Here is a 24,032-nt window from a genome sequence, read left to right as displayed (position 1 = left end):
CACCCGGGTAAAGTATGTCCCAAGCAAGCAGACTGAGTTAGTTACTGTCTGGTTTTGAATTTCACAACTGAATTAAAAACAAAGAGAAATGAAAAATGTTTGTTTTGAAAAAAAATGCTTTCCTTCTAAAAATAATTATAGCCTCTCTCTCCTTAACCTCCCCTTCTCCTTTCTCTTTTCAAAGTGAATTTAGTGCTTAGGAAAGGTGATAGCCTTGGAGACTCAAATCACCTATCTCCCAGTAGAACAAGGGCAGTTGTTGTGAAAGCTCCCCATACTTCCAATATGCTTCAGGTGAACCTAAAGGAATCACCAATACTAGTTCCAGGGTAGCTCAGTGACCCTGGCTCTCCCAATCTTCTTCTTGGAGACAAGGTCTGGCATAAAAAAAAATGAAATTCAAGGTAAAAACACTTCCACAAAAACAGAGCCAGGAGCACAGACAACAACTCAAATTAAGACTTCAGGATCCAGCTCAAGACCAATTACAATGTTAATAGGGTAGAGAACCCTGCACTGCTGCCTACCAGAGACTAAGTCTCCCTTAGTTCTTCATCTGGGTGAGAAGCCTGTTCAAATATAAAAAGAAAAGAAAAAGGAGGATTTGTGGCACCTTAGAGACTAACAAATTTATTTGAGCATAAGCTTTCGTGAGCTACAGCATCCAAGCTGTAGCTCACGAAAGCTTATGCTCAAATAAATGTGTTAGTCTCTAAGATGCCACAAGTCCTCCTTTTCTTTTTGCGGATACAGACTAACATGGCTGCTACTCTGAAACCTGTTCAAATATAGTGTCCTACCTCTCATCCATCATCTTAAATCTTCCAGAGAATACCATCATCACACATACAGTTATTTCACAAAAATTAACTTTTCAGACACCACCCTGTCAGAAGAAATTTTTCAAACAATGTCACATGACACTTTAAGCTTGCTCACAACTGATTTTGCATTCTTATTGAGCTCAGTATTGTTTTATTTTATGACACTCTGCTTCCACTGTTGCTACTAATCTATATATTGCACGATTTGCTGATGTATTTTGTAATACACCCTCTATTCTCATCTTTACCACCTCCACCATGTTATCCCATCCTTCTATTTACTCTCTACAACTCTTATATCCTCTTACTTCCTCTCCTCCCACCATCCTAGCCTTCTAATCTATTCACATCTACTGGGCTAAAATGCCCGATGTGACGCTTCTTGGGGCACCAAGAGGTTTGAGTCATTTTACCACCTGAGGGGGAGTCTTGCATGTGCCACCTGGTTGTTAGCACAGTCAGCCACTCAAGCACACTCCTCTAGGCTACACCAGCCCTGTCTTTTCCTTGCAGATTGACAACAGAAGCCCCCCAGCCCACGAGTCCCTTCAAAATGTCCCCTGATCACTGGATACTCACAGGAATCCCACATCCTCTGTTCCCAAAGGAACAGTGTGCCACATTGAATCAGTTTTACCTTGGACCACTGTTCCTGTATCACACACAGCACTTGAGTTCAATTACAAAACAAAAGGAAATGTATTTAAGACAGAATAGAGATTCAAATAAATATCAGTGAGAGACAGGAACAAATGGTTACATATAAAAAGTCATAAACACATATTCTTGAGCTTAAATATAACTAACAAGTTATGGTCCTATCTAAAGGAGCTTATCTCACCCCAAAGTTCTTTCCAGTGTTTTCAACCAAGCTTGGCTAAGATTCCTTTTTCATGAAGCAAACCCACTGTTAGTTTACTTGCTAGGTGAAGGATGCTAGAGTATCTCTCTGCACTCTCAAACATACCAGAATAGACCTCTGATGTTCACCTCAAATTAGAGGTCCCTTCACTGTTTACTTCTTACTGTTAAATTATTTCTGAATTCCCTACCAGATGGTCATTAGCATTTGACTTAGAATGCTAACAGACTCCTAATGTATGACATACAATACATACTGGTCCACCATGGATATAAGCATCTCCCATCTCCTGTCTGGAGAAGTTTGTCTCAAGACACACTAGCTATGAGTGATCTGCTTTTAACCACAGACCTATAAAACATAATTTTTAGAATACATACATTACCCCTCACATATATTCCATATATACATCTCTCAATGATTATGATGACCAGTATGAAACAGGCTTTCAGTTGAGAATTTACATGACTGCTCTGGTGAACCCATGGGATCTCTGTACCCCATGCCCTCTGCCAGCTGGCATCAGAGATCCTGGAGTCACAACCAGGCCCCATGGCTCCTGAATGCCTAATTCATCTCATCTTTGCTCGCATTTCTCTACTTAACTTCTCTTCTTCTTCTGCCTCACCAATAAGACAGAGCAAGGGCACAGTTTGAATGAAGAGCAAAAAAGCATTTAATTATAAATTTTGCAATGTAAGAACCATGTCTACTTTTATTTTTGTACAGCACTTACCACGGCAGGGTACCTGATCTTGGGTGGGGCTTCTGGATGCCACAGTAATATAAATGTTTAATACAAAGCAATAATATCAGGTTTCAGAGGAGCAGCCGTGTTAGTCTGTATTGGCAAAAAGAAAAGGAGGACTTGTGGCACCTTAGAGACTGACCCATTTATTTGAGCGTGAGCTTTCAACCTAAATAAAATGTGCTAGTACTGCCATCCTCAAAAGCTCCTTGCTGTAATGAGGAGCTATGACAGCAAGGCGGTCCAATTAAACTTCTGTAGTGAAAAATGCATTCTACGAACTTCAGTATGTTCACAACAGAATACAAAGTATGAATGTTTAATTTAAGATAGTTTAAAGCTAGTACCAAGTATATTTTTCATACTATTAAATGAAAATACTATTTGGCAGCAAATTAAATTAACTGTGGATAAAAACAAAGTGTATCTGAATTGAAACATTTGCTCCCATTTCTCAAATTTATGAACATTAATAAAAGGAACTTTATTTACCAAACTATAGGAGTAATCTGTTTGAAAGCCACTTTATACAATAGAAATGCATTATTCAAACCCAGATTTAAAATCTTGTCACATCCAATCACTTTGTTTTCCTACATGTCAAGTAGGGTCTAATAATAAAACACTGAGAATTTATATAGCCCCAATCAGTCTCCATCTGTAAAAAAAAAAAAGCAGATGACATACAGTGTAGTAACAGTCAGAACAGCAGAGCTGAACTGGTAGCTAAATCTAATCGAAAGGCAACACTAGTTCTCTAACCTATATATTTTTTTCTTCAGTATGGTTCCACTGTTCTGTACAGAAATCATAATCCATGGGGTCCCTCTCCAATCTTGCTAAAGAAGGTAGAGTTGTTTTGGGAGGGAAGGGAGGCAGAAACCTCCCACTGCTGGCACACTTGGTGAGCTAGCTACGCATTCCCTAAATAATATTTCCAAAGATGATACAAAACTAGAAATGTTGGAGGTTTTTTTGGCAAACTAGGATTGAATAAAACACTCATAACCATTGTGCAGATGCCATTATTGTGACTATTTCAGCAAGCCTGCCAGCAGGAAAAGGTATCCACTTCCAAAAAAACCCCAGAAAAACCTCCAACTCTTCCTCCATTTAGCTATCCAGCTCTCCAGATGTTTTAATCCAGCCCTCGAGTTCCTGCCGGGGTGGGGTCTGGGGTTTGCCCTGCTCCGCATGGCTCCCAGAAACAGTGGCATGTCCTCCCCACTATGGCTCCTACACATAGGAGCAGCCAAGGGGCTCTGCATACTGCCCCCGCAGCTCCCACTGGCTGGGAACCGTGGCCGATGGGAGCTTCAGGGGCAGCGCCTGCAGACAGGGCGTTGCGCAGAGCCTCCTGGCTGCACCTCCATGTAGAAGCTGGAGGGGGGACATGCCACTGCTTCTGGGAGCGGCTTGAGGTAAGCGCTGCCTGGAACCTGCACCCCTGACCCTCTCCCGCACCCCAACCCGCTGCCCCAGCCCTGATCCCCCTCCCTACACCTCAGTCCCAGCCCTCCTGCACCCCCAACCCCTCATCCCCAGCCCTCACCGCCCTCCCCACCCCCCACAAACACCTGAACACCCAATTTCGTGAACATTCATGGCCCTCCATACAATTGCCATACCCAGATGTGGCCCTCAGGCCAAAACGTTTGCCCACCCCTGAATTAGCTGGATGGGCAGGATACCCTGTCAATTATGACTGCTTTTTTCCCCCCCAGAAAACTGGATCCAGCACAAGAGAAATTTCCAAAAAATAATGGCCCCTATGAATCACCTCTTCAGACGTTTTCCTATCCAACAGAAGGAATCAGCCACCTAGATACAGTGTGAATGGAAACTGCCAATCCAATATTCAAAGACAGGAAGCAAACAAAAAAATCAATTTGACTTCCACAAACGTTAGACTCTTTTAATATAACTTTTACCTGTCACCTTTATGCAATTTATCAGCCAAACTAGAAAATTATTTTAACACAAGGGCTCTATCCACAAACTGACAAGAAGTCTGAAACAGCATTATGTAATACTGAGAGATTCTATCTTAAAGGTTAGGAGTACTTGTGGCACCTTAGAGACTAACAAATTTATTAGAGCATAAGGTTTCGTGAACGACAGCTCATTCACTGGATGCATACCGATGAAGTGAGCTGTAGCTCACGAAAGCTTGTGCTCTAATAAATTTGTCAGTCTCTAAGGTGCCACAAGTACTACTTGTCTTTTTACGGATACAGACTAACACGGCTGCTACTCTGAAACCTATCTTAAAGGTTATTTTTCTTTCAAATATTAAAAGAAACTGGGCAACAATAATGCAAGCAGTTGCATAACTTTCCAGCAAGAGAATTTCTCAGCAGGAAACCAGCAACAGAAAGTTAATCTTAGGAAGACAGATATATTAAATTATAAACCATAAATCTATTCATGAAGCAGCTCAGGGCTATCAGGACTTTGAGGATCGCACCTACATCAAACACAGGTGCCACCAATTTCTGAACTGAAGGGCACCACAAAATAATATTACATGGCAAGAGATCTTATTTCCACATAAAGAGGAAATGTTTGCATATACGCCCTTGTGGGTCTTAAGTGGATTGAATTTGTTATTTCAGTGTGCTGGCCATTCAACCAGTCTCTAAAATGATGTTTGTGCTTTTCAAAAAAGAAAGCAAACCTTTCCCACTTTTGCAGAGGGATGTTACCTTTCACTAGCTTCATGGGGGTTGGCAGTATATGTAGGACTTAAGAGAAACTCTATTATACAAGTTTATATACAAATATATAAACTCTATTATACAGCAGTCAAACCGCCCATGAAAAGCCTAAAAGTACTTCAGGACCAGTGACCTGTTTCTAAGTGCTCTCTGCCTACACAGAATCCATGTACAGCAGACTGCCAAGGTCCTAGCAAGGCAGGGGTGCTGGAACAATTTTTATAGTGGGGGTGCCGAGAACCAAAACTGTAAACCCTGTAAATAATGGAAACCACTACAAGCCAGGGGGTGCAGCAACACCCAGAATTCCAGCACCTATGTTTCAAGGTAAAATAATATTGTCAGGAAAGGGCCAAAATTATCATCATGATTCCAACAGTCTGTTTAGAAAGCTCACATAAATACAGAAGCAGTATACTGGCATTAAGATTCTAATATGCTCTTAGGCCATCATCTTTAGAGTACCTTCCCTGAGAATTCCCCATTATCTGGATATGTATTTCTTCATTTTGCAGTTGTAAATCTGGAATAGGCATGTCCCAACAGCTGTTTTACGACATCCTAATGCAATTCCCATTCAGAATCCACATGTTCTGGAAATGTCTGCTCAGGAAACTAGCCTGTAAATTAGAATCTCAAGAACAACCATCACCAGCAGGGTGGTGGTGTGAATAAAAAAATTCCAGAGGTTACTAACCTACATGAACAAACACAGAACCTGCTACCTGTATCAGTTGATATAGTACAAGTCCATGACATCACCTGCAAGCCTGTAAGTGAACTAGATTCACACAAAAATTCCCTGCAATTCCAATGGCTTTATGAATAGTTTATGGTAAGTGTGTAACCATCTGGAAGACAATGGATAGTATATGAGATGCCTGCAAAACGTCACCATGACTTCTAACATTACAAACTGTTTTAGTGCACTCCTGAAAACACATTGTATCCTTCTGGCCACTGGGTTAAGCAATCTAGATAAAAAACTAGGTACATAAAATAATGTGGGGTGGTCAACCACATGCAGCTCTTCAGAAGTTAATATGCGGCTCCTTGTATAGGCACCAACTCGGGGCTGGAGCTACAGACGCCAACTTTCCAACGTGCCAGGGGGTACTCACTGCTCAACCTCTGTCTCTGCCGCAGGCCCTGTTCCCAGTCCACCCCTTCCCGGCCCCTGCCCTGAGCCTGCAGTGCCCTCACTCCTCCTCCCTCCCTCCAGAGCCTCCTGCACACCACGAAACAGCTCATCAGGAGGTGCAGTAAAGGAGGGAGCTGCTGATCGGTGGGGCTGCCAGTGGGTGGGAGACGCTGGGAGCGGCAATGGGGGGGAAGCCGATGGGGAGGCAGCTGACGTATTACTGTGGCTCTTTGGCAATGTCCATTGGTAATTTCTGGCTCCTTCTCAGGCTCAGCTTGGCCACCCCTGAAATAATGTATCAGTTGGAGACAAGATGTCATACATCTCAGAAAGAATAAGATGACAATCATGTTCCTGTTCTGAACTCAAACACCCAGTTGCCAAAAAGCACAAGTCTTTCCTTCTAGCAAACACTAGCAGCTCATTTTTTGTGGCTGAAAGCAAGACCTAGATTTTTTTTTTTAAGATTTGGTGGGCATTTTCTGTTGGCACTGCCTAATTTTCTCTGGCCTTGCCCAAAACTGAAGCCTTGCCAATGTAACTAGATAGCCATCACAACTATACTTTTAATGAAGATGCACAGCAAGTCCTTGAGACCACAGAGAACACTTTAAACTGACAGATTCTTCCTGGTTTCAGAGTAACAGCCGTGTTAGTCTGTATTCGCAAAAAGAAAAGGAGTACTTGTGGCACCTTGGAGACTAACCAGTTTATTTGAGCATAAGCTTTTGTGAGCTAAGTGAGCTGTAGGGCACGAAAGCTTATGCTCAGATAAATTGGTTAGTCTCTAAGGTGCCACAAGTACTCCTTTAGATTCTTCTTGGTGTTGACAGCCTGGGGAACTTCCTCTGGGATTACATCACAGTGACATCAGAGAACATAAACCTTTTCAATCTATTCCTGTATCCAGTCCCTAGCTTGCATTTGAAGCAACTGGAAATTATTCCATTTTATGTGGCAATTAAGGTTTCTAAAATTCAAGATAAAACTCAGAAGTTCAAGGGAGTTTTGTGGACAAGGAAATACTAGGATTAATGCCTTAAGACAGACTGATTTACACTTCTGTCCACGCCTCCTCCAGTGGAGGTTTGGCAGTTTACTTTTTACTTCCTTATTTTTAAAGCAGTACCGGTAAAACAATGTTGAAGAATTACTTATCTGAGGAAAATTTGCCTTAGCCACAGGACACAGGAGAAAAAGGAAATAGACAGCAATGATTTTTGTGAAACAACACTATGTCTGGCAGACTGAGGAGCTATCTCCCATGAAGGGAAAAAAGTCTGAATCCTTGAAGAAAACACATTTGTAGTCTGAGTAACTAGAAGCCTCAAGAGGTTCCAAACACATTTGTCAAGGGTCTGAGAAGAGATCGTTTTCTGAAATACTGCTGTTTTGAACCAGACAAAAACATTCAGAGTCCCAGGAAAATTCAGTATGCAGGTATTTGGGCTCACAGGAATTTACAGATGCGAATAAGAATTAAAGGGCCCAGCGGTGCATGGAACTGTACACATTCAAAACAACCTACCAACTCTTCTATGGAGTCAGAGAACGCTACCTAATGTGCTGGAGGAGTTGAAGAGGAAATCGTAAACCTACACAAGAGAAAAATGGTGTAAAGTTTCCAAGTCTAATTAATGTAAGATTTCTTGTGCAAGGGACTAGAATCTGCTGATGCTTCAGGGGGGGTGTATAATTCATAACAACACTCACCATACTGATTAGTATGCCATCACGAAGTTGCAGTGGAAAACATAGCATTGGACATAAATGGAAAAACATTTAATAGTTTTCTTCCCCAATTTAACTGAGTCTGTCTGGGCAACAATTAAATTGGGGAAGAAAACTATTAGAGCCTCCCCTGGGATAGTGCTTGGGGTGTGCTATAGACCGCCGGGATCTAATTTGGATATGGATAGAGCCCTTTTTAATGTTTTTAATAAAGTAAATACTAATGGAAACTCTGTGATCATGGGAGACTTTAACTTCCCAGATATAGACTGGAGGACGAGTGCTAGTAATAATAATAGGGCTCAGATTTTCCTAGATGCGATAGCTGATGGATTCCTTCAGCAAGTAGTTGCTGAACCGACTAGAGGGGATGCCATTTTAGATTTGGTCTTGGTGAGTAACGAGGACCTCATAGAGGAAATGGTTGTAGGGGATAATCTTGGCTCAAGTGATCATGAGCTAATTCAGTTCAAATTGAATGGAAGGATTAACAAAAATAAATCTGCAACTAGGGTTTTTGATTTCAAAAGGGCTGACTTTCAAAAATTAAGGAAATTAGTTAGGGAAGTGGATTGGACTGAAGAATTTATGGGTTTAAAGGTAGAGGAGGCCTGGGATTATTTTAAATTAAAGCTGCAGAAGCTATCGGAAGCCTGCATCCCAAGAAAGGGGAAAAAATTCATAGGCAGGAGTTGTAGACCAAGCTGGATGAGCAAGCATCTTAGAGAGGTAATTAAGAAAAAGCAGAAAGCATATAGGGAGTGGAAGAACGGAGGGATCAGTAAGGAAAGCTACCTTATTGAGGTCAGAATATGTAGGGATAAAGTGAGACAGGCTAAAAGTCAAGTAGAGTTGGACCTTGCAAAGGGAATTAAAACCAATAGTAAAAGGTTCTATAGTCATATAAATAGGAAGAAAACAAAGAAAGAAGAAGTGGGACCGCTAAAAACTGAGGATGGAGTGGAGGTCAAGGATAATCTAGGCATGGCCCAATATCTAAACAAATACTTTGCCTCAGTGTTTAATAAGACTAAAGAGGATCTTAGGGATAATGGTAGCATGATAAATGGGAATGAGGATATGGAGGTAGACATCACCATATCTGAGGTAGAAGCGAAACTCAAACAGCTTAATGGGACTAAATCGGGGGGCCCAGATAATCTTCATCCAAGATTATTAAAAGAATTGGCACAAGAAATTGCAAGCCCATTAGCAAGAATTTTTAATGAATCTGTAAACACAGGGGTTGTACCGTATGATTGGAGAATTGCTAACATAGTTCCTATTTTTAAGAAAGGGAAAAAAAGTGATCCAAGTAATTATAGGCCTGTTAGTTTGACATCTGTAGTATGCAAGGTCTTGGAAAAAATTTTGAAGGAGAAGGTAGTTAAGGACATTGAAGTCAATGGTAAATGGGACAAAATACAACATGGTTTTACAAAAGGTAGATCGTGCCAAACCAACCTGATCTCCTTCTTTGAGAGAGTAACAGATTTTTTAGATAAAGGAAACGCAGTGGATCTAATTTACTTAGATTTTAGTAAGGCGTTTGATACTGTGCCACATGGGGAATTATTAGTTAAATTGGATAAGATGGGCATCAATAGGAAAATTGAAAGGTGGATAGGGAATTGGTTAAAGGGGAGACTACAACGGGTCCTACTGAAAGGTGAACTGTCAAGTTGGAGGGAGGTTACCAGTGGAGTTCCTCAAGGATCAGTTTTGGGACCAATCTTATTTAATCTTTTTATTACTGACCTGGGCACAAAAAGTGGGAGTGTGCTAATAAAGTTTGCAGATGATACAAAGCTGGGAGGTATTGCTAATTTAGAGAAGGACAGGGATACCCTACAGGAGGATCTGGATGACCTTGTAAACTGGAGTAATAGGAATAGGATGAAATTTAATAGTGAGAAGTGTAAGGTCATGCATTTAGGGATTAATAACAAGAATTTTAGTTATAAGCTAGGGACGCATCAACTAGAAGTAACGGAGGAGGAAAAGGACCTTGGAGTATTGGTTGATCATAGGATGACTATGAGCTGCCAATGTGATATGGCTGTGAAAAAAGCTAATGTCGTCTTGGGATGCATCAGGAGAGGTATTTCCAGTAGGGATAAGGAGGTTTTAGTACCGTTATATAAGGCACTGGTGAGACCTCACCTGGAATACTGTGTGCAGTTCTGGTCTCCCATGTTTAAGAAGGATGAATTCAAACTGGAACAGGTACAGAGAAGGGCTACTAGGATGATCCGAGGAATGGAAAACTTGTCTTATGAAAGGAGACTCAGGGAGCTTGGCTTGTTTAGCCTAACTAAAAGAAGGTTGAGGGAAGATATGATTGCTCTCTATAAATATATCAGAGGGATAAATACCAGAGAGGGAGAGGAATTATTTAAACTCAGTACCAATGTGGACACAAGAACAAATGGATATAAACTGGCCACTAGGAAATTTAGATTAGAAATTAGACGAAGGTTTCTAACCATCAGAGGAGTGAAGTTTTGGAATAGCCTTCCGAGGGAAGTAGTGGGGGCAAAAGATCTATCTTGCTTTAAGATTAAACTCGATAAGTTTATGGAGGAGATGGTATGATGGGATAACATGGTTTTGGTAATTAAATATTCATGGTAAATAGGCCCAATGGCCTGTGATGGGTTTTTAGATGGGCTAAGATCCAAGTTACCCGGGAAAGAATTTTCTGTAGTATCTGGCTGATGAATCTTGCCCATATGCTCAGGGTTTAGCTGATCGCCATATTTGGGGTCGGGAAGGAATTTTCCTCCAGGGCAGATTGGAAGGCCCTGGAGGTTTTTCGCCTTCCTCTGTAGCATGGGGCACGGGTCACTTGCTGGAGGATTCTCTGCTCCTTGAGGTCTTCAAACTACAATTTGAGGACTTCAATAGCACAGATATAGGTGTGAGGTCTTTTTTAGGAGTGGTGGGTGAAATTCTGTGGCCTGCATTGTGCAGGAGGTCAGACTAGATGATCATAATGGTCCCTTCTGACCTAAATATCTATGAAAACACAACATACATTCAAGGAAAGTACTGTACACTTCCATTGTTCCTACTAAAACCATTATGTAGTTTTATTAAAAGAAGTATATTTTTTATAGGAATAGCTTGAAGAAAAAGAAAAGGAAAAAAGAAAGACCCTACCTTCTCCAGGACTGACTGCTGCTGGTAGACTGTTCCAATCTAGGGTCCACCTAGGGCAGGGATGAGGAGAAAACTTTGCTTCAATACCGCTTTCCTGTGGGTAAGAAAAAAAACTGATCTCTCAAAGACAGATTCAAACAGGCCTTATGGTTTAAGCCTATGCCCACTGAAGTCAGTAGCAAAGTTCCCATCAACTTTAATGGTGCAGGATCAAGATCTAAGATGCCCTTAGCTACATGGTTGGGCTACTGCCATTCCATACCATGGAGTTATATTTTCTTTCGCTTTCATCTTCCTATGCATATCTTTTACGCAGAAATGAATGTAGATTTTTAAATTTTCTTTGACAAAACTTACTTGGGTTTTAAGGTACTCAGAGCTCTGAACAAAACTGAAAAAATCATAGAAGACAGAATATTAAAACTAAATACCAAAGGACCATTTTATTTTTGGTTCTGTAACAGCCTAATTTTGTTTGCTTGTTTCATAATATATATACCAATACCATTGTGTACTTTAATAATTTTATAATCTGGTTTCCTCCGGTAACAAACTTTATCATTTTTTATTCAGAGGTTAAATTACAAATATATATATATAAATAAAAAATTATAGCTCAATAGTTCTGAGACAGAAGCCAGAATATAGAAATAGCCCTTAATGAGCTGATTAAGGCTTCCAACGGTGTTTTCCAAGCACTTCTAATTAGTTACTACTTAGAGGTCTGTATTATCCTAAATTCAGAACTGTAATAATATCATCATCATCATCGAAAATAATAAATTAAAATGCTGAATTACCATTAACTTTGTCATGGTTGGCCTTGGACCACCTATAAACTGATTGTCTTCATGTTCTTCCTCTAAGTCATCAGGAATTGTATCGAAGTCTCTCAGCTGCTCATCTGGGAAAGACAGCAAATCTGGAAATTGGAGAAACTGCATATTGCACTTGACAGCAGCGCTCTTTACTCCAGGCACTTCCTGAACTCTGTGGTACCAACTGGATATCAAAGGCAAATCTAATAGATTTTTGTTGTGCTTCTTACTGAAAACCTAGACAATAAAGCAGAAATCTTACTTAGTAATGCAATTTTTTGCACTAAATGCACAGAATAAAAGAGCTGTACTATAGAGCAAAGCTCTGCTCCTCCCTTTTCCCCAACATGTTATGGATGCTGGTGGACAGGTGGATGGGGCAGAAGCTGGCTTCACAGCACCTGGAAGCTCCCCGCACCTTCCCTCACACCTGGAATTTTTTGCTGTCCATTTGCAGACAGATTCTGTAACACCTTTGTGTTGCCCAAATATTGGATCATAATTATGAGTCTGGCCCCTGGGAGTCTCCCTACTGTAACAGTTATAACTTTGGTTTGTAATGATGTTTCTGCTTTAAAAGGGTGCAGAAGAAGGAAGAAGAACCCAGGATTAAATAGTGAAAAGTAAAGTATGAATGGTCAGCCAAAATCCTTATACCACCTGTTTGGACCAAGTAGCCACTTAGTAGTTCCAAAAAGCAGAAGAAAGGGAGAGAAAACAAAGCTGAGTGTAGTTCATCATAATTAATTCTGGTTCATATTTTAAACTGATCTTGAAGGGAAAAGGGGCTTCAAAATAACTAAGATACACCGTTAAAATAGATAAGAGTTTTATTTTGTTATTTATATAGCACTCAAAAAGCATGCTGTCCATTTTACGGACAATATTTCAACTCTGAAGAGCTTACCTGACAGAGCCATTTCTAAGTGTGGTAGAAAGGAAATCTTGCATTCTCTCTTGCTGACTTGGAGATGCGGTGTGCAAGTGTTTAAATTGAGATAGGACAATTTATTTCAGTCTTAGTTTTCAGTGGTTAGATGGTCTAAAATGAGGACCAATTAGTGTACATCTCTCCTTACACATACAATTCAGATAGTGCCAATGGGAATTACATGTATAGGATACATTACATAGGTTAAGGTCACAGTGTATAAACACTTGGGAGAATTACTGTGAGTGTAAATAACAAGGAAGGGTTTAATGTCAAAATCAGATAAAATACTTTGTCGTCTTTAGAGCTGGCTGTATCTGGATTTTTAAATTACTAGTTTGTAATTTTTATTTTGCATCTTCATCAAATAATCTGTACTGAAACAATCTGTTCATTTTAAATTGATTTTCTGCATTTAGAATGGGCTGTTTAAACAATGTACTATGGTCTTTCTGGGGCAGCAGTGGATCTAGGATTTTTCAAAGGTCAGTTGGTAGGACTGACATGCAAATAAGTAATATAATGTAGGACTGTGGATTAATCACAGCTAACTCACGCAATTAACTCAAAAAAATTGCAATTAATCACAGTTTTAATTGCATCTTTAAACAACAGAACATCAATTGACATTTAAATATTTTTGGATGTTTTTCTACATTTTCAAATATATTGATTTCAATTACAACACAGGACACAAAGTGTACACTGATCACTTTATATTATTTTTTATTACAAATATTTGCACTGTAAAAATGATAAACAAAAGAAACAGTATTTTTCAATACACCTCTTGCCATCCTTGGTTCTCTTCACACTTACCCATTGTGCCCCCTTTCCACTTACTCCTAGTCTTTATACTTTATTTACCCCCTCAGTTTTCTTCCTTTCACATCTCATTGTTTTCTTTTACTTCCCTGAGCAGACACAAGGACTAGATTTTTACTGGATTACTGAAATCCACCGAGCATCTGATCCAGAATCCTTCCCAGGCATGGAATCAATAAGTCAAACAATCATAAAAAATTATGCTACGCTTATTTAGAAAGGTCTCGGAAAAATGAATGAGGCTAGAAGATCTGATCATTCTTAAAATATTAAGAAAACATTTTGTTTTGTAGCTTTTATTGGTTGAAACAATCCTTATAAAGGTAATTGATTATCCTCAATTACCTATGGTTGCAAAACAAAAACAAAAAAATACTGATGTATTTCTAATCTGGAGTCTACTGTAAAATAACTTCTTCACAACTCAAAGGAACAACCTTATTGCTACTCTTGGGTGGAAATTCTTGTGACAATACACAGAGTCATCTGGAGATCATGTTTTTACTGCAAAGAGCTATATAGCGGGTTTTACTACATGTACCAATGTGAGTAAGTGCTTTTCTTGATTTTGGAGATTACTTCTATGAACCTGATAAAAGCAGTTCTGGGAGAACATACTGTCTGTTTTCAACCACCAGCAAAAAAATTTAGCAAAATACAAAGCTTAAACTCACACAACTCTCCTTTTGGCAATAGACTCTAACAGGCATTCCATGGACCAGTTCAGATATCAAACTTTCCTGAAGTATAAATACTGAACATGGCCAATGAAACAAATATCATTGCTATGTTCTTTCAAGTGCATTTTACATGTGTGGGGCTGCACTAGTGTAAAAAGTGACTTGCAGAGGTATGGTTTATCTTGGTTTCAATGGTATAGCTAAACTGATGCAAAGAAATCCCAGCATAGACAATCTCTTAGTTTTAACCCCTCAAAATGTTCTCTCTCAGGACCTCCTATATATGGACATCTTAGCAACAAGTGCTACAGTAGTGTACTTGTCGCAAAACCAACCTTGGACAGGTAATAAATCAGTGGCACCTCCACAACAGAGCCAAAGAGATATTTCCTCCATCCCACAGGAAATGTACCAGGAAGTACCCAATAATGATAGAATAGTAGAAAAGAAAAATTAGGTATAAAAAAATTAAAAAGGAGAACAAATAGTCTGGCTGTCAGAAGTCAAAATGAATAAGGTATTATAAAAGGATACATTTTTAAAGAAAAAAAAATCTGAAAGTTTAGCTCCAAGAAAATCTCAAGAAATTTGAGATCACCAGAGGGCAAACTTTAATACTAACCTCTGAGGAAGTTTGCCATTGGATGATACTTGAATAACACTTAAATTTTGCTGTGTGAAAGGAAAGACAAGGTGCTATATCACTAAAATGCCATTGTCATCTCTGCATTCCTTTCCTTTCACTTCCTCCATAAAAAACACACTCACTTTTCTAAGAGACATTCATTTTCTTTTAGACCTGTCCACCCACATCCTGATAAGATCACATAAAGATTCATGTTTCATCTGAAAAATGTTTCAATTCAGGGTAACATTTATATAAACAAGAGAAACAACAAAACTGTATCAAAATCAAATTTTGCCTTGCTCCACCAATATGCTGTTGTCAGAATTAGCATGCAGGAAAATTATAGCTGTGACTCTCTCACTCCTACTTACTTTTGTTTTACCTTCATTACAATGCACTTTTATTAATTGAACGTCCATTAAAAAGCTGCCTAAGACATCCTGATTTTGGCTCCTAATCTTGTTAAATTATTCATTTTATAATTCTATCCCCATTTATAATTTGCACTTAATGAGAGCATACAGATTCCATGATCATAAAGTGGGTGTATTCAACTTTAGTAAATATTCACTCTGCTAGGCTACAACTCAACCAGCTGAATTAAAACTACAAAGTATTATCTTCCATTTATAGTAGGAAAAAGGTTGAGTTTAAGGTTAGGTTTAACTAGCACATCTTAGACCTAAACTTGATCACTTTTCCTAGGCAAGTCAAACTCTACTAAAACATTTTGAAATTTTAACTATTGCTGGGGAATTGTCTCATAAGACTGTTCTGAATCTGATTACCGTCAGTAAAGATACAGACACGTCTCTTTCTGTCAGTTGTGTCTGGTTTTAAAGACAGGACTTGTTTGCTGTAGCAATGTAAGAGATGAACTTAGGTTTAAATGTTACAGCAGTGTAGAATCAGTTATCAACAAGCAAAAAATAATTTAGTTTGATTCATGCTAACTGTTTGGTGTAACAGATGAGATAAAGATGTGTTTTGTTGAAAACAGGAGTATCTCCTGATTTGGGGGTATCCTCGGCGTAGAGAGGCAAAATTAAGATTAATTGAGCACACAGAGTGATGGTGGTTGATTTTATGAGTAACTTTAACTTTGAATTTACAAGTTACCCTTAGTAACTGAGAAAAGCATAGTATTCTCTTAATAAGGGGTTTTTTACCCATTAAGTATTTGGTATTTACAGATGTAAACCCAGTTTAACAAGTTTTTAGCTTGGGAATCTACATACATTTAAAAAAATATTTAGGATTTGCTTCGTGACAGGAGTCTTCTGGAATTTGCAAACTTCACAGTGATGGACTCCAGCCCCCCCACATAAACATAGCTTCCTCTCTCCTGATCCCCAGATTAGACTTCTCTAATCTTCCATGTAGTGCTCTCACTTGCCACACCCCTCAGATTGGATCACAACTGATTCCCAACCTATTGCTTCCCCCTCTCCTTGGTATGCTGCTTCAGGTATGGAAGAGGCTACTGTCTGAGATGTCACAGCTTTTCACGTGAGTTTCATGGAGCATCTCTGGCCGCTGCTGGCCCTGTGTGACTCTGCAGGCACTCCCTGCCTGAGTTTCCTCCTCCCCAGGATTTTCTGTCTCTCTTGGCAGGTCATGTGGCTCAGTCCTTCAGATGGGTCATTCTGACCTCAATTCTCTTTTGAGGTAGGAAGTCCAAACAAAAAAAAGTACTTTCTCCCCACCTGGGCTCCTTTCTAGCCTGTTCCGGGCTCAGTTTCTAGTCCCTTCCAGGTTATCTTTAAAGTCTCTGGCTCTAACTCTCAGACTTCTTCCCCGGAGTTTCTAGCACCCCTCAGTCTACTGCAGACCCTCACTCAGAACCTTCCAAAGAAGCCTGCTCACTCTCTGTGGTTCCGCCCAAGTTGAGCTTTTTAGCCCTCTTACATGGCCTGGTGTCCATTAAGTATCACCTAAACCTCCTTAGTCCCACCTTCTCAGTCTGGGAAACAGCTAATTAATTATGGCATAAGTGTGGCTGGCCCCATCTCCCCTTAAAGGAGCCCGACACCAAGTGACACCAAGTTTCAAATGGCAGATGTGACAGAAGTCATGCTCTACTTTGCTTTAGCAGACCCAGCCCATTGTGAAGACACACACAGCACAAAAATATATGGCTAATGAAAGTGCTTAAAATAAGTATTAAAAGAAACACTTTTAGAACATCCTGTGTCCAGAAGTATATTTCAGTATACTCTAATAGTAATATATAGGATTCATCTGGCCCCTTACCAACAACTGTCTCTCATATATTCTACCTTTTAGTTATAGATAGAGAAAACTCTTCATTTCCTGTGATACACATACAAAACAATTAACAGAAACTATTCTGTGCTGTGTAGGGTTACGTAGTAAATATTTTGCTTGACTGTGTCTTATATCAAGTAGTTATGTAACTTTTCAGACTCTAACAGACATGGACACTATTTATTAATTACAGAAGCTGTTTTCTTACCAAGAATTGATGGATGCATGGCAAAAGCACTACATCTGCCAGAGTGAAATAAAGCCCCTCAGCAAAAACATGCTCCAGAGGTGGGAGATCAGAGGTTTTTGTTTTCCTGATGTGAGAGGGCTCCCTGTTGGTTGTAGCAGGTATTTCCTGCACAACTAATTTTGAGAAAGCTACTCTCAGTTCCAGACTTGCAGGTTCTTGGTCCTTGATTTCTTCTGGGCTAAGATTTTTTGTTGCTCTTTTAGCGAGGGCAGGTACTACAGTCTTATCACCTGCCTTTTGCTGTTGAAGTTTCTGCCGTCGAATTTTGTCATCATTGTGCACTCTCACAGGTTCTCCTAGCTTCTTCTCAAGAAGCAAAACCTCAGGTGGAATGGCCTGATACTGATCAGGAGATGCATTCAATAAGCTCTCAACAGCCTGAGGGATGCTGATCTCACAAAGTCTGGTCCACTGACTAACCTGTCGTATAAACATAAAAAAGCACAGTCTCATTAGAACTGTTTGGATTATAACGCAGACATTCAAAATTAAGGGCATAACTTAAATCCTGTAAAGAGCTTCATGGAAAGGCTGAAACTCCATCCTTAACATGCCATGCATGCCATGCCTTCCCATGTGTACTTGCAATGTCAGAAACTCAAGGTACATATACACATATATATATGCATGCTACATTGTTTTATGTGAACAGGATGAAGTTTAAGCTCTCTGAATTTCCTTGCTTTTGTTAGTTTACATTAAACCCTTAATAGACTAATTTCCAGTATAAGTCTGGAAACTAAATTTTATATATAAAAAGAATTAATGTTGGTCTGGTGTGGTATATATGTCTTTCATCAGCATCAATTTGGGATGGCTGTATTATCCAGAAGAGATGAAGCCATGACTAAATTACATTGGTCATCTCAAGTGAGTACCAGTAAAAACAGAATATCGCACCATCTATGAATCCCACAAATGCCATTTATTTTACAGAAAATCTATTTCAGAAATGTTTTACACAATGTTGGAATTGCTTTTCTGCTTGTGATGGCAGAAATTTAAGATATAGGAGTCCAACTGTAATGATATCTTAACAAAATTCCAATTTTTCTAATTCTTGCCCCACTTTCCTCCATTATTTCTACCCAATTTTTTTACAACTGTCTTTAAACTCAAACTTCTCCTCTTCTCCTCATTCACCGGTGCAATAATCCTGAATTTATGGCATCAAATACTCTTTTTTAAAAGAGTCTCTTAATTCACTCCCATCACTCTTTTGGGGGCTATGGGAAATAGAAGTCATAACTTCCATAAAAATTATTTCACCATTGCAACATCTTTCTACACACACACACACACAAAATTAGTTGCATAATCTCAGATTATAATCTCTTTTCACTGGAATGTTATGGATTTTCATGGAAATTGTTTCCCCAATTTATTTGTAATAATCTGCAAACTACACACTTAAATGCTGCCCCTTTTTAGGAATGGCACGATATATCAAGCCAAAATTTGATCTCTACCTGTGTCCTTGTTTTTTTTCAAACTATCTCTAAACAATCTTATATCCGTGAAATCCAATTCTTACCAGTGCCACAAGTGAAAAAAAAAGTCCCTTAACACTTCAAATGACAGAACAAAAAGCTCTTCACATCCTTTGTTTATATATAAACGCTGATAAGAGTACATACTCTTGAAATAGCAATAGTCATAATTAACAGTAATAATTAGGAAGTACAAGTTTATTATTAGTCAAGTCTGCACCAAGTACTATGTCCAGTGGACAATTCCACTTCGTAGAATAGTTTACAGTAGCCCAATCTTGACAGTACAATTTAGTTTGATAGTTAAAGACCCTTTCCACCCTGAAACTAATTTTTGTTTGGTCTCTTGGCTTATTGCTTAAATTTCATAACTTCTTAAAATACCAAATTTTAGGAGTTTATGTAATTTATAGTGTATTAAAATTAAAGGTTAACAGAAATTATTGTTAAATAAAAAAAACTTCTAAGATCCTAAATTAACAACTGTATACATGGATAGACTTAAAAGATACAACTCCCCTATCTACCCCCACTCACTGTATTTTAGTATCATCTATAGGGCCTCATTTACCATTATGTTACTCTAGTTTTACACAATTATAATGGTATTTCAAACGAATTATACCAATGTAAAAGGAGGATAAAATGTAGTAATGGATGGAATGAAGGGGTTTACCTATGGAAAGGTTTAACAAAATTGAGATCCAGGGAAAATATTTCAAAAGCATCTAACTAACTTAGAAAAACCTAAGTCCCATTAATGAAAGTTAGGAGCCTAAATACCTAAATCTATTTTAAAAATGGGATTTTGGCATTTTCAATAATTTTATCCCGAGTTTTGGGATTATAGATTTAAGCTCTGATCCTGCTTTCCTTGCAAACCCAAAATGGCCACTGACTTCAGTTCATACAGCCTCATTGATACCTGTTGGCTTCAAAGGGAGTTTTGGATGTTCAAGGTACACAAGAGATCAGAACCTAATAGATTATGTGCTTGAAGTATTTTATCTTTCTCAGGGCAAGGCCCTGCACATTCCACAGCCATGGAATTTATTGCATTCTCATTAAAAATAAATATTGTTTCCAGTCTTTATGGTTGTAAGAAAACCTCTAAAATGTGCACCAAGTGTAAACCAATGTATTGTCATCTGTCTGGATCTGCAGAAAATCTGAAATAATAGTTTGAGCGTGAACAGTCCCATCCATCTAACACAGAACACTAAGACTCCACAATTACATGGCTGCATCATCTGGCATTTTCCCAAGATGCTACGGAATTCAATATTTTACTGCAGCCAGACACCCAACATTTTGTTTACCTTCTGTCAAACCGTGCTACTGGGAAATGCCGGCAGCTGTCTATTGCCCTGCAGTTTTCCTCACATGAAGAAATTAATTAGATTAGTGTATGCTCCCTGCAATGAATCCTGGACCTAGGCAACAAGCAGGAGCCTGGTCCAGCTTGTAGCCTGGGAGCAGAGGAGACAGAAATGTAGGCTTGACCTGGGAAGCTGGAGAATAGCACAGCAGCCACGGACCTGATAAGCTGCTGAAGACAGCTAAATAAAAGGAGGATCTGTGCTGGGTCTTCAGGACATTATGGGAACCGAAGGCAGGAGACAGGGTACTTGGAGAGTGTAATGAAAAACCCATCTTCAAAAATAATCAGGATTGAAAATAAGCACCAATAAATTTTACATCAATGAGTATTTTCATATGCAATAGTTGTATTTGTTTTGGGGAACAGGAATGAAGGATATTTCATGGTGATAGAACAAATTAATGTCACAGAATTTGGTCCAGAGTAAATATGGCCATGACTAAGGTTTATTATACAATTAAACTTGAATGAGCTGAGGTCACTGGACAGACCAGAACTAAAGACTATAAGGTTACCCTATGACAGAATATATGTAGGAACAGTTTAAGAAGGTATTATTTTTCAAAGTGGTGAACAAGCAAGCAGATCTTCTAAATAAGATGGTTTAGACAAGTAATATTCATATTGAAAAATTAAATGAGTACATGGAATTTCAAAATGGCATTAAAGAGTTTCACAGCTTAGAGTACCTGACCTCCCTTTCTGGGATGTAAGGAGTAGGCTCTTCATTGAACATGTTCTGCCCCATATCTACATTGCCCATAGGAGTTTCATTTGTTGGATTTTTTTGCACAGCAGTGCCTTTCCCTTTCTATGGTATAAAACAAAGGGATTTTGTTGTTTTGCTTTTACATTTAACTTCTTTAATGTTAGAACTAGACTGACTCGAGTTGTAAATTATCAAGCCTTTCCTAGCACAAGCAGCCCATAAGGTTGGTTCTGGACCTAAACTACTATGTAACTAGATTTAAATATTATCTTCTCTTTTACACACCTTCCAAGACCTTAGTTCAGGATTCTGTATTTATCTTAGAAGAACTGAGGTCATCCTGAACACCTGTGTATAAAGAATGAAATTCACTGATTTGATTTAGGGGTGAGTAATAACACCAGCTCTCACACACAACCCTAAAATCTGAGCATGGCAGATAAAAAAAACCCTGAATTTCTTTTAAAACACATGGCGGCAGCTTCTCAATGGGTCTAAAATGGAATAGCTCCATTGATTTCTATGAAACTACACCTCATTATACCACCTGAAGATCTAGTCCATATTTTTAATCTTAAGGCTGCTTATATTGTTAAATATTTAGGGTAGTTTTGTTTTTGTTTTAAATCATTACCATTCACTTTTATGCCAAAATCAATACAGCTGCTGTTGTATCAACAATAGGAAACCGTACTATAAAATATCTTAACTGGATATTCCAGCAGACATCCACATTGAAACCCAATTATTAGTGTGAACTATATTTAAACATGTAACAGAAAAAGATGCACTCACTTCAGCACAGGCTTTTAGGCAGGTCTTTTTAAACCCCAAAAGTTCCAAAACCAACTTCTTTGATGGATCTATCTCATATGTTTTCTGTATTATGTGCCTCAACACAACAGAAAGCCCAGCTCGACAGAATTTGCCATTTTCTTCAACTATAGCAGGCAAACAGCAGCTCTGGACAACCAAAGGGAGTTGACACCTTGAGATGAAGTGGACCTCTAGGTCATCAGGCTGTGCTTTACCAAATAAATGGTCATCTGTATTGTCACTAGAAGGTACTAAGAAAACTTTGAATAATTTGCGGTCACAATAGGACAGCAAAAACAAGGATATTGATGTGTGGAGAGGAAAGATGCAATCTTCAGACTGGTGGGAGTAGGCCAGGTACATATGTTCTTCAGTAACACCACCTTTCATTTTCCTTCAGAGCTGAAGTACCTGAAACAGAAGTCAGAATAACATTTATAAAGACTTGAAATAATGACCGCTGCACTTGTTTGAGACAGGTGATTTTAACTTCAGACAGGCATTCCTTTAAATATTTGCCAGTTCAAACAACAAGAAGTGTACTGCAGTCCCCTCTGAGATATGAGTGGTTGCAGATGTGTATTTATATATCTTTAATACCTCACAAATGAGCCCCACTCACACTCAATGACTAAGGCCCCAATCCTTTAGCTGTATGCGCACAGGTCTACTCATGTGTATGCATTTGCACTATCAAGGCCTAAGTGTGGAACAGGCACTGTATTAAGCCACCCATTCTGCATTTTAACTCATCTATTCTCTGCTGGGGAAGTGGTGTGTTAAGAGATGCTCACCCCCAAAAGCTTGTGGGAGTACATTAGCAGTTATCTGTCATGAAAGAAAACAAACTGATCATGAACTAGAAATGAATAAGACTGAACTGTTAGAAATGGGTCTAGACCAGTGGTTCTCAAACTTATTTGACCCTTGTGTCTGTAGTTGTTTACGCCCTCCTCCCCAAGAACATACATCACCACCAAGCTCTAAAGGCAGAGCAGAGGCTGCTGGCTGGGGGCCCAGCTCTGAAGGCAGTGCCGCACCAGGAGCAACACAGAAGTAATGGTAGCAATGTGGAAAGTGATATTCAGCAATATAAATTTTCACAGCAGACATAGCGTCCCATTACCACCCTTACTTCTGTACTGCTGCTGCTACTCCGAGGCTGACAGACAGAGCCCTGCCACCTCCAGGTGTGGGATTTGGGGAGGGTGGGGGGAAGGAGAGCCTGATCCCAGGTGGCGAGGTTCCCTGTTTATCCCCAGCTCCCGAGTATGCATGGTCCTTCTGCACAAGCCTCAGACACCTGGAGCTGACAGCCAGAGCAATTAAACAAAACAAAACACACAGCTTGTGCCTCTCCTGACACATTCACGGGCCTCTCTTGGAAGGCCCACCCCATAGTTTGATAACTGCTGGTCTAGACTCTTTTGATTTCCCATTTGTCTCCTATCCTTTCAAAATTTCTTCTGACCCTCCTTCTTCGTATGGCTGAGGTAAATGTAGAGCAACAACTATAATTTTATGTTTAGATAGTTAAGCCAGATAATTGCATCTGGAGTAGCAGAGTGTACTGCTGGCGACACCTCCTTTGTATTTGTGAATTGGGCACTGAGTTCCATGGTCTGTTCTGGGTGATGACAGTCACACATTGGAGAGTCTTTAATTTTCCATTACTGCAGCAAGTATCCACATCTGCCATGGTTTGTACAGATATGGTTTAGGGCTGCTCATAACCTTTGTGGGAGATCGAAGCCAGAGATCTTCCTCATGGAGTCTTCCATGAAGTGTTTATTTGTGATTTCTTGTGAATTCCATTCAGCTTTGTAAGCTTCATCAGGGTTGAAGTTGCATTATTGAAGATTAAATGCATGGGTCCAAAAAGGCTTGTGCGATTTCAAGTGGTGGTGAAGAACATTGTTTAGGTCCTGGTGGATGGGAAAACGCTCATTTTCCACGATCCTCTGAAATTTCTGAAGGGTTGTGGCATCATGGCAAATGGAGGGGGGCTCAATGTGCGACAACACTGGCAGCCAAGGTGTTGGGGTCAAGCT

At 39.4% G+C, this 24,032-nt stretch overlaps 1 protein-coding gene across 6 annotated transcripts in view; it reads right to left on the bottom strand.

Annotated features, from left to right (window-relative positions):
• GSTCD (glutathione S-transferase C-terminal domain containing) overlaps positions 1-24,032 on the bottom strand; it is a 124,257-nt gene that overhangs the window by 87,640 nt on the left and 12,585 nt on the right. For all 6 annotated transcript variants that reach the window (XR_012158506.1, XM_073340830.1, XM_073340833.1 and 3 more), the window contains 4 exons: positions 21,961-22,392; positions 17,544-18,005; positions 11,986-12,240; positions 11,186-11,279 (listed from right to left, as the gene is read on the bottom strand). Coding sequence is in view for 5 of the 6 variants with exons in the window: in XM_073340830.1 (XP_073196931.1) it covers positions 11,186-11,279; positions 11,986-12,240; positions 17,544-18,005; positions 21,961-22,371 (1,222 nt within the window). In the remaining variant the exon portion in view is untranslated. The remainder of the gene's footprint in view (positions 1-11,185; positions 11,280-11,985; positions 12,241-17,543; positions 18,006-21,960; positions 22,393-24,032) is intronic.

This window comes from Lepidochelys kempii, chromosome 4 (genome assembly GCF_965140285.1).
Source record: "Lepidochelys kempii isolate rLepKem1 chromosome 4, rLepKem1.hap1, whole genome shotgun sequence".
Taxonomy (NCBI): domain Eukaryota; kingdom Metazoa; phylum Chordata; order Testudines; family Cheloniidae; genus Lepidochelys; species Lepidochelys kempii.
Note: the sequence above shows the minus strand (reverse complement) of the source record. Positions and strands in the feature narration are given on the sequence as shown.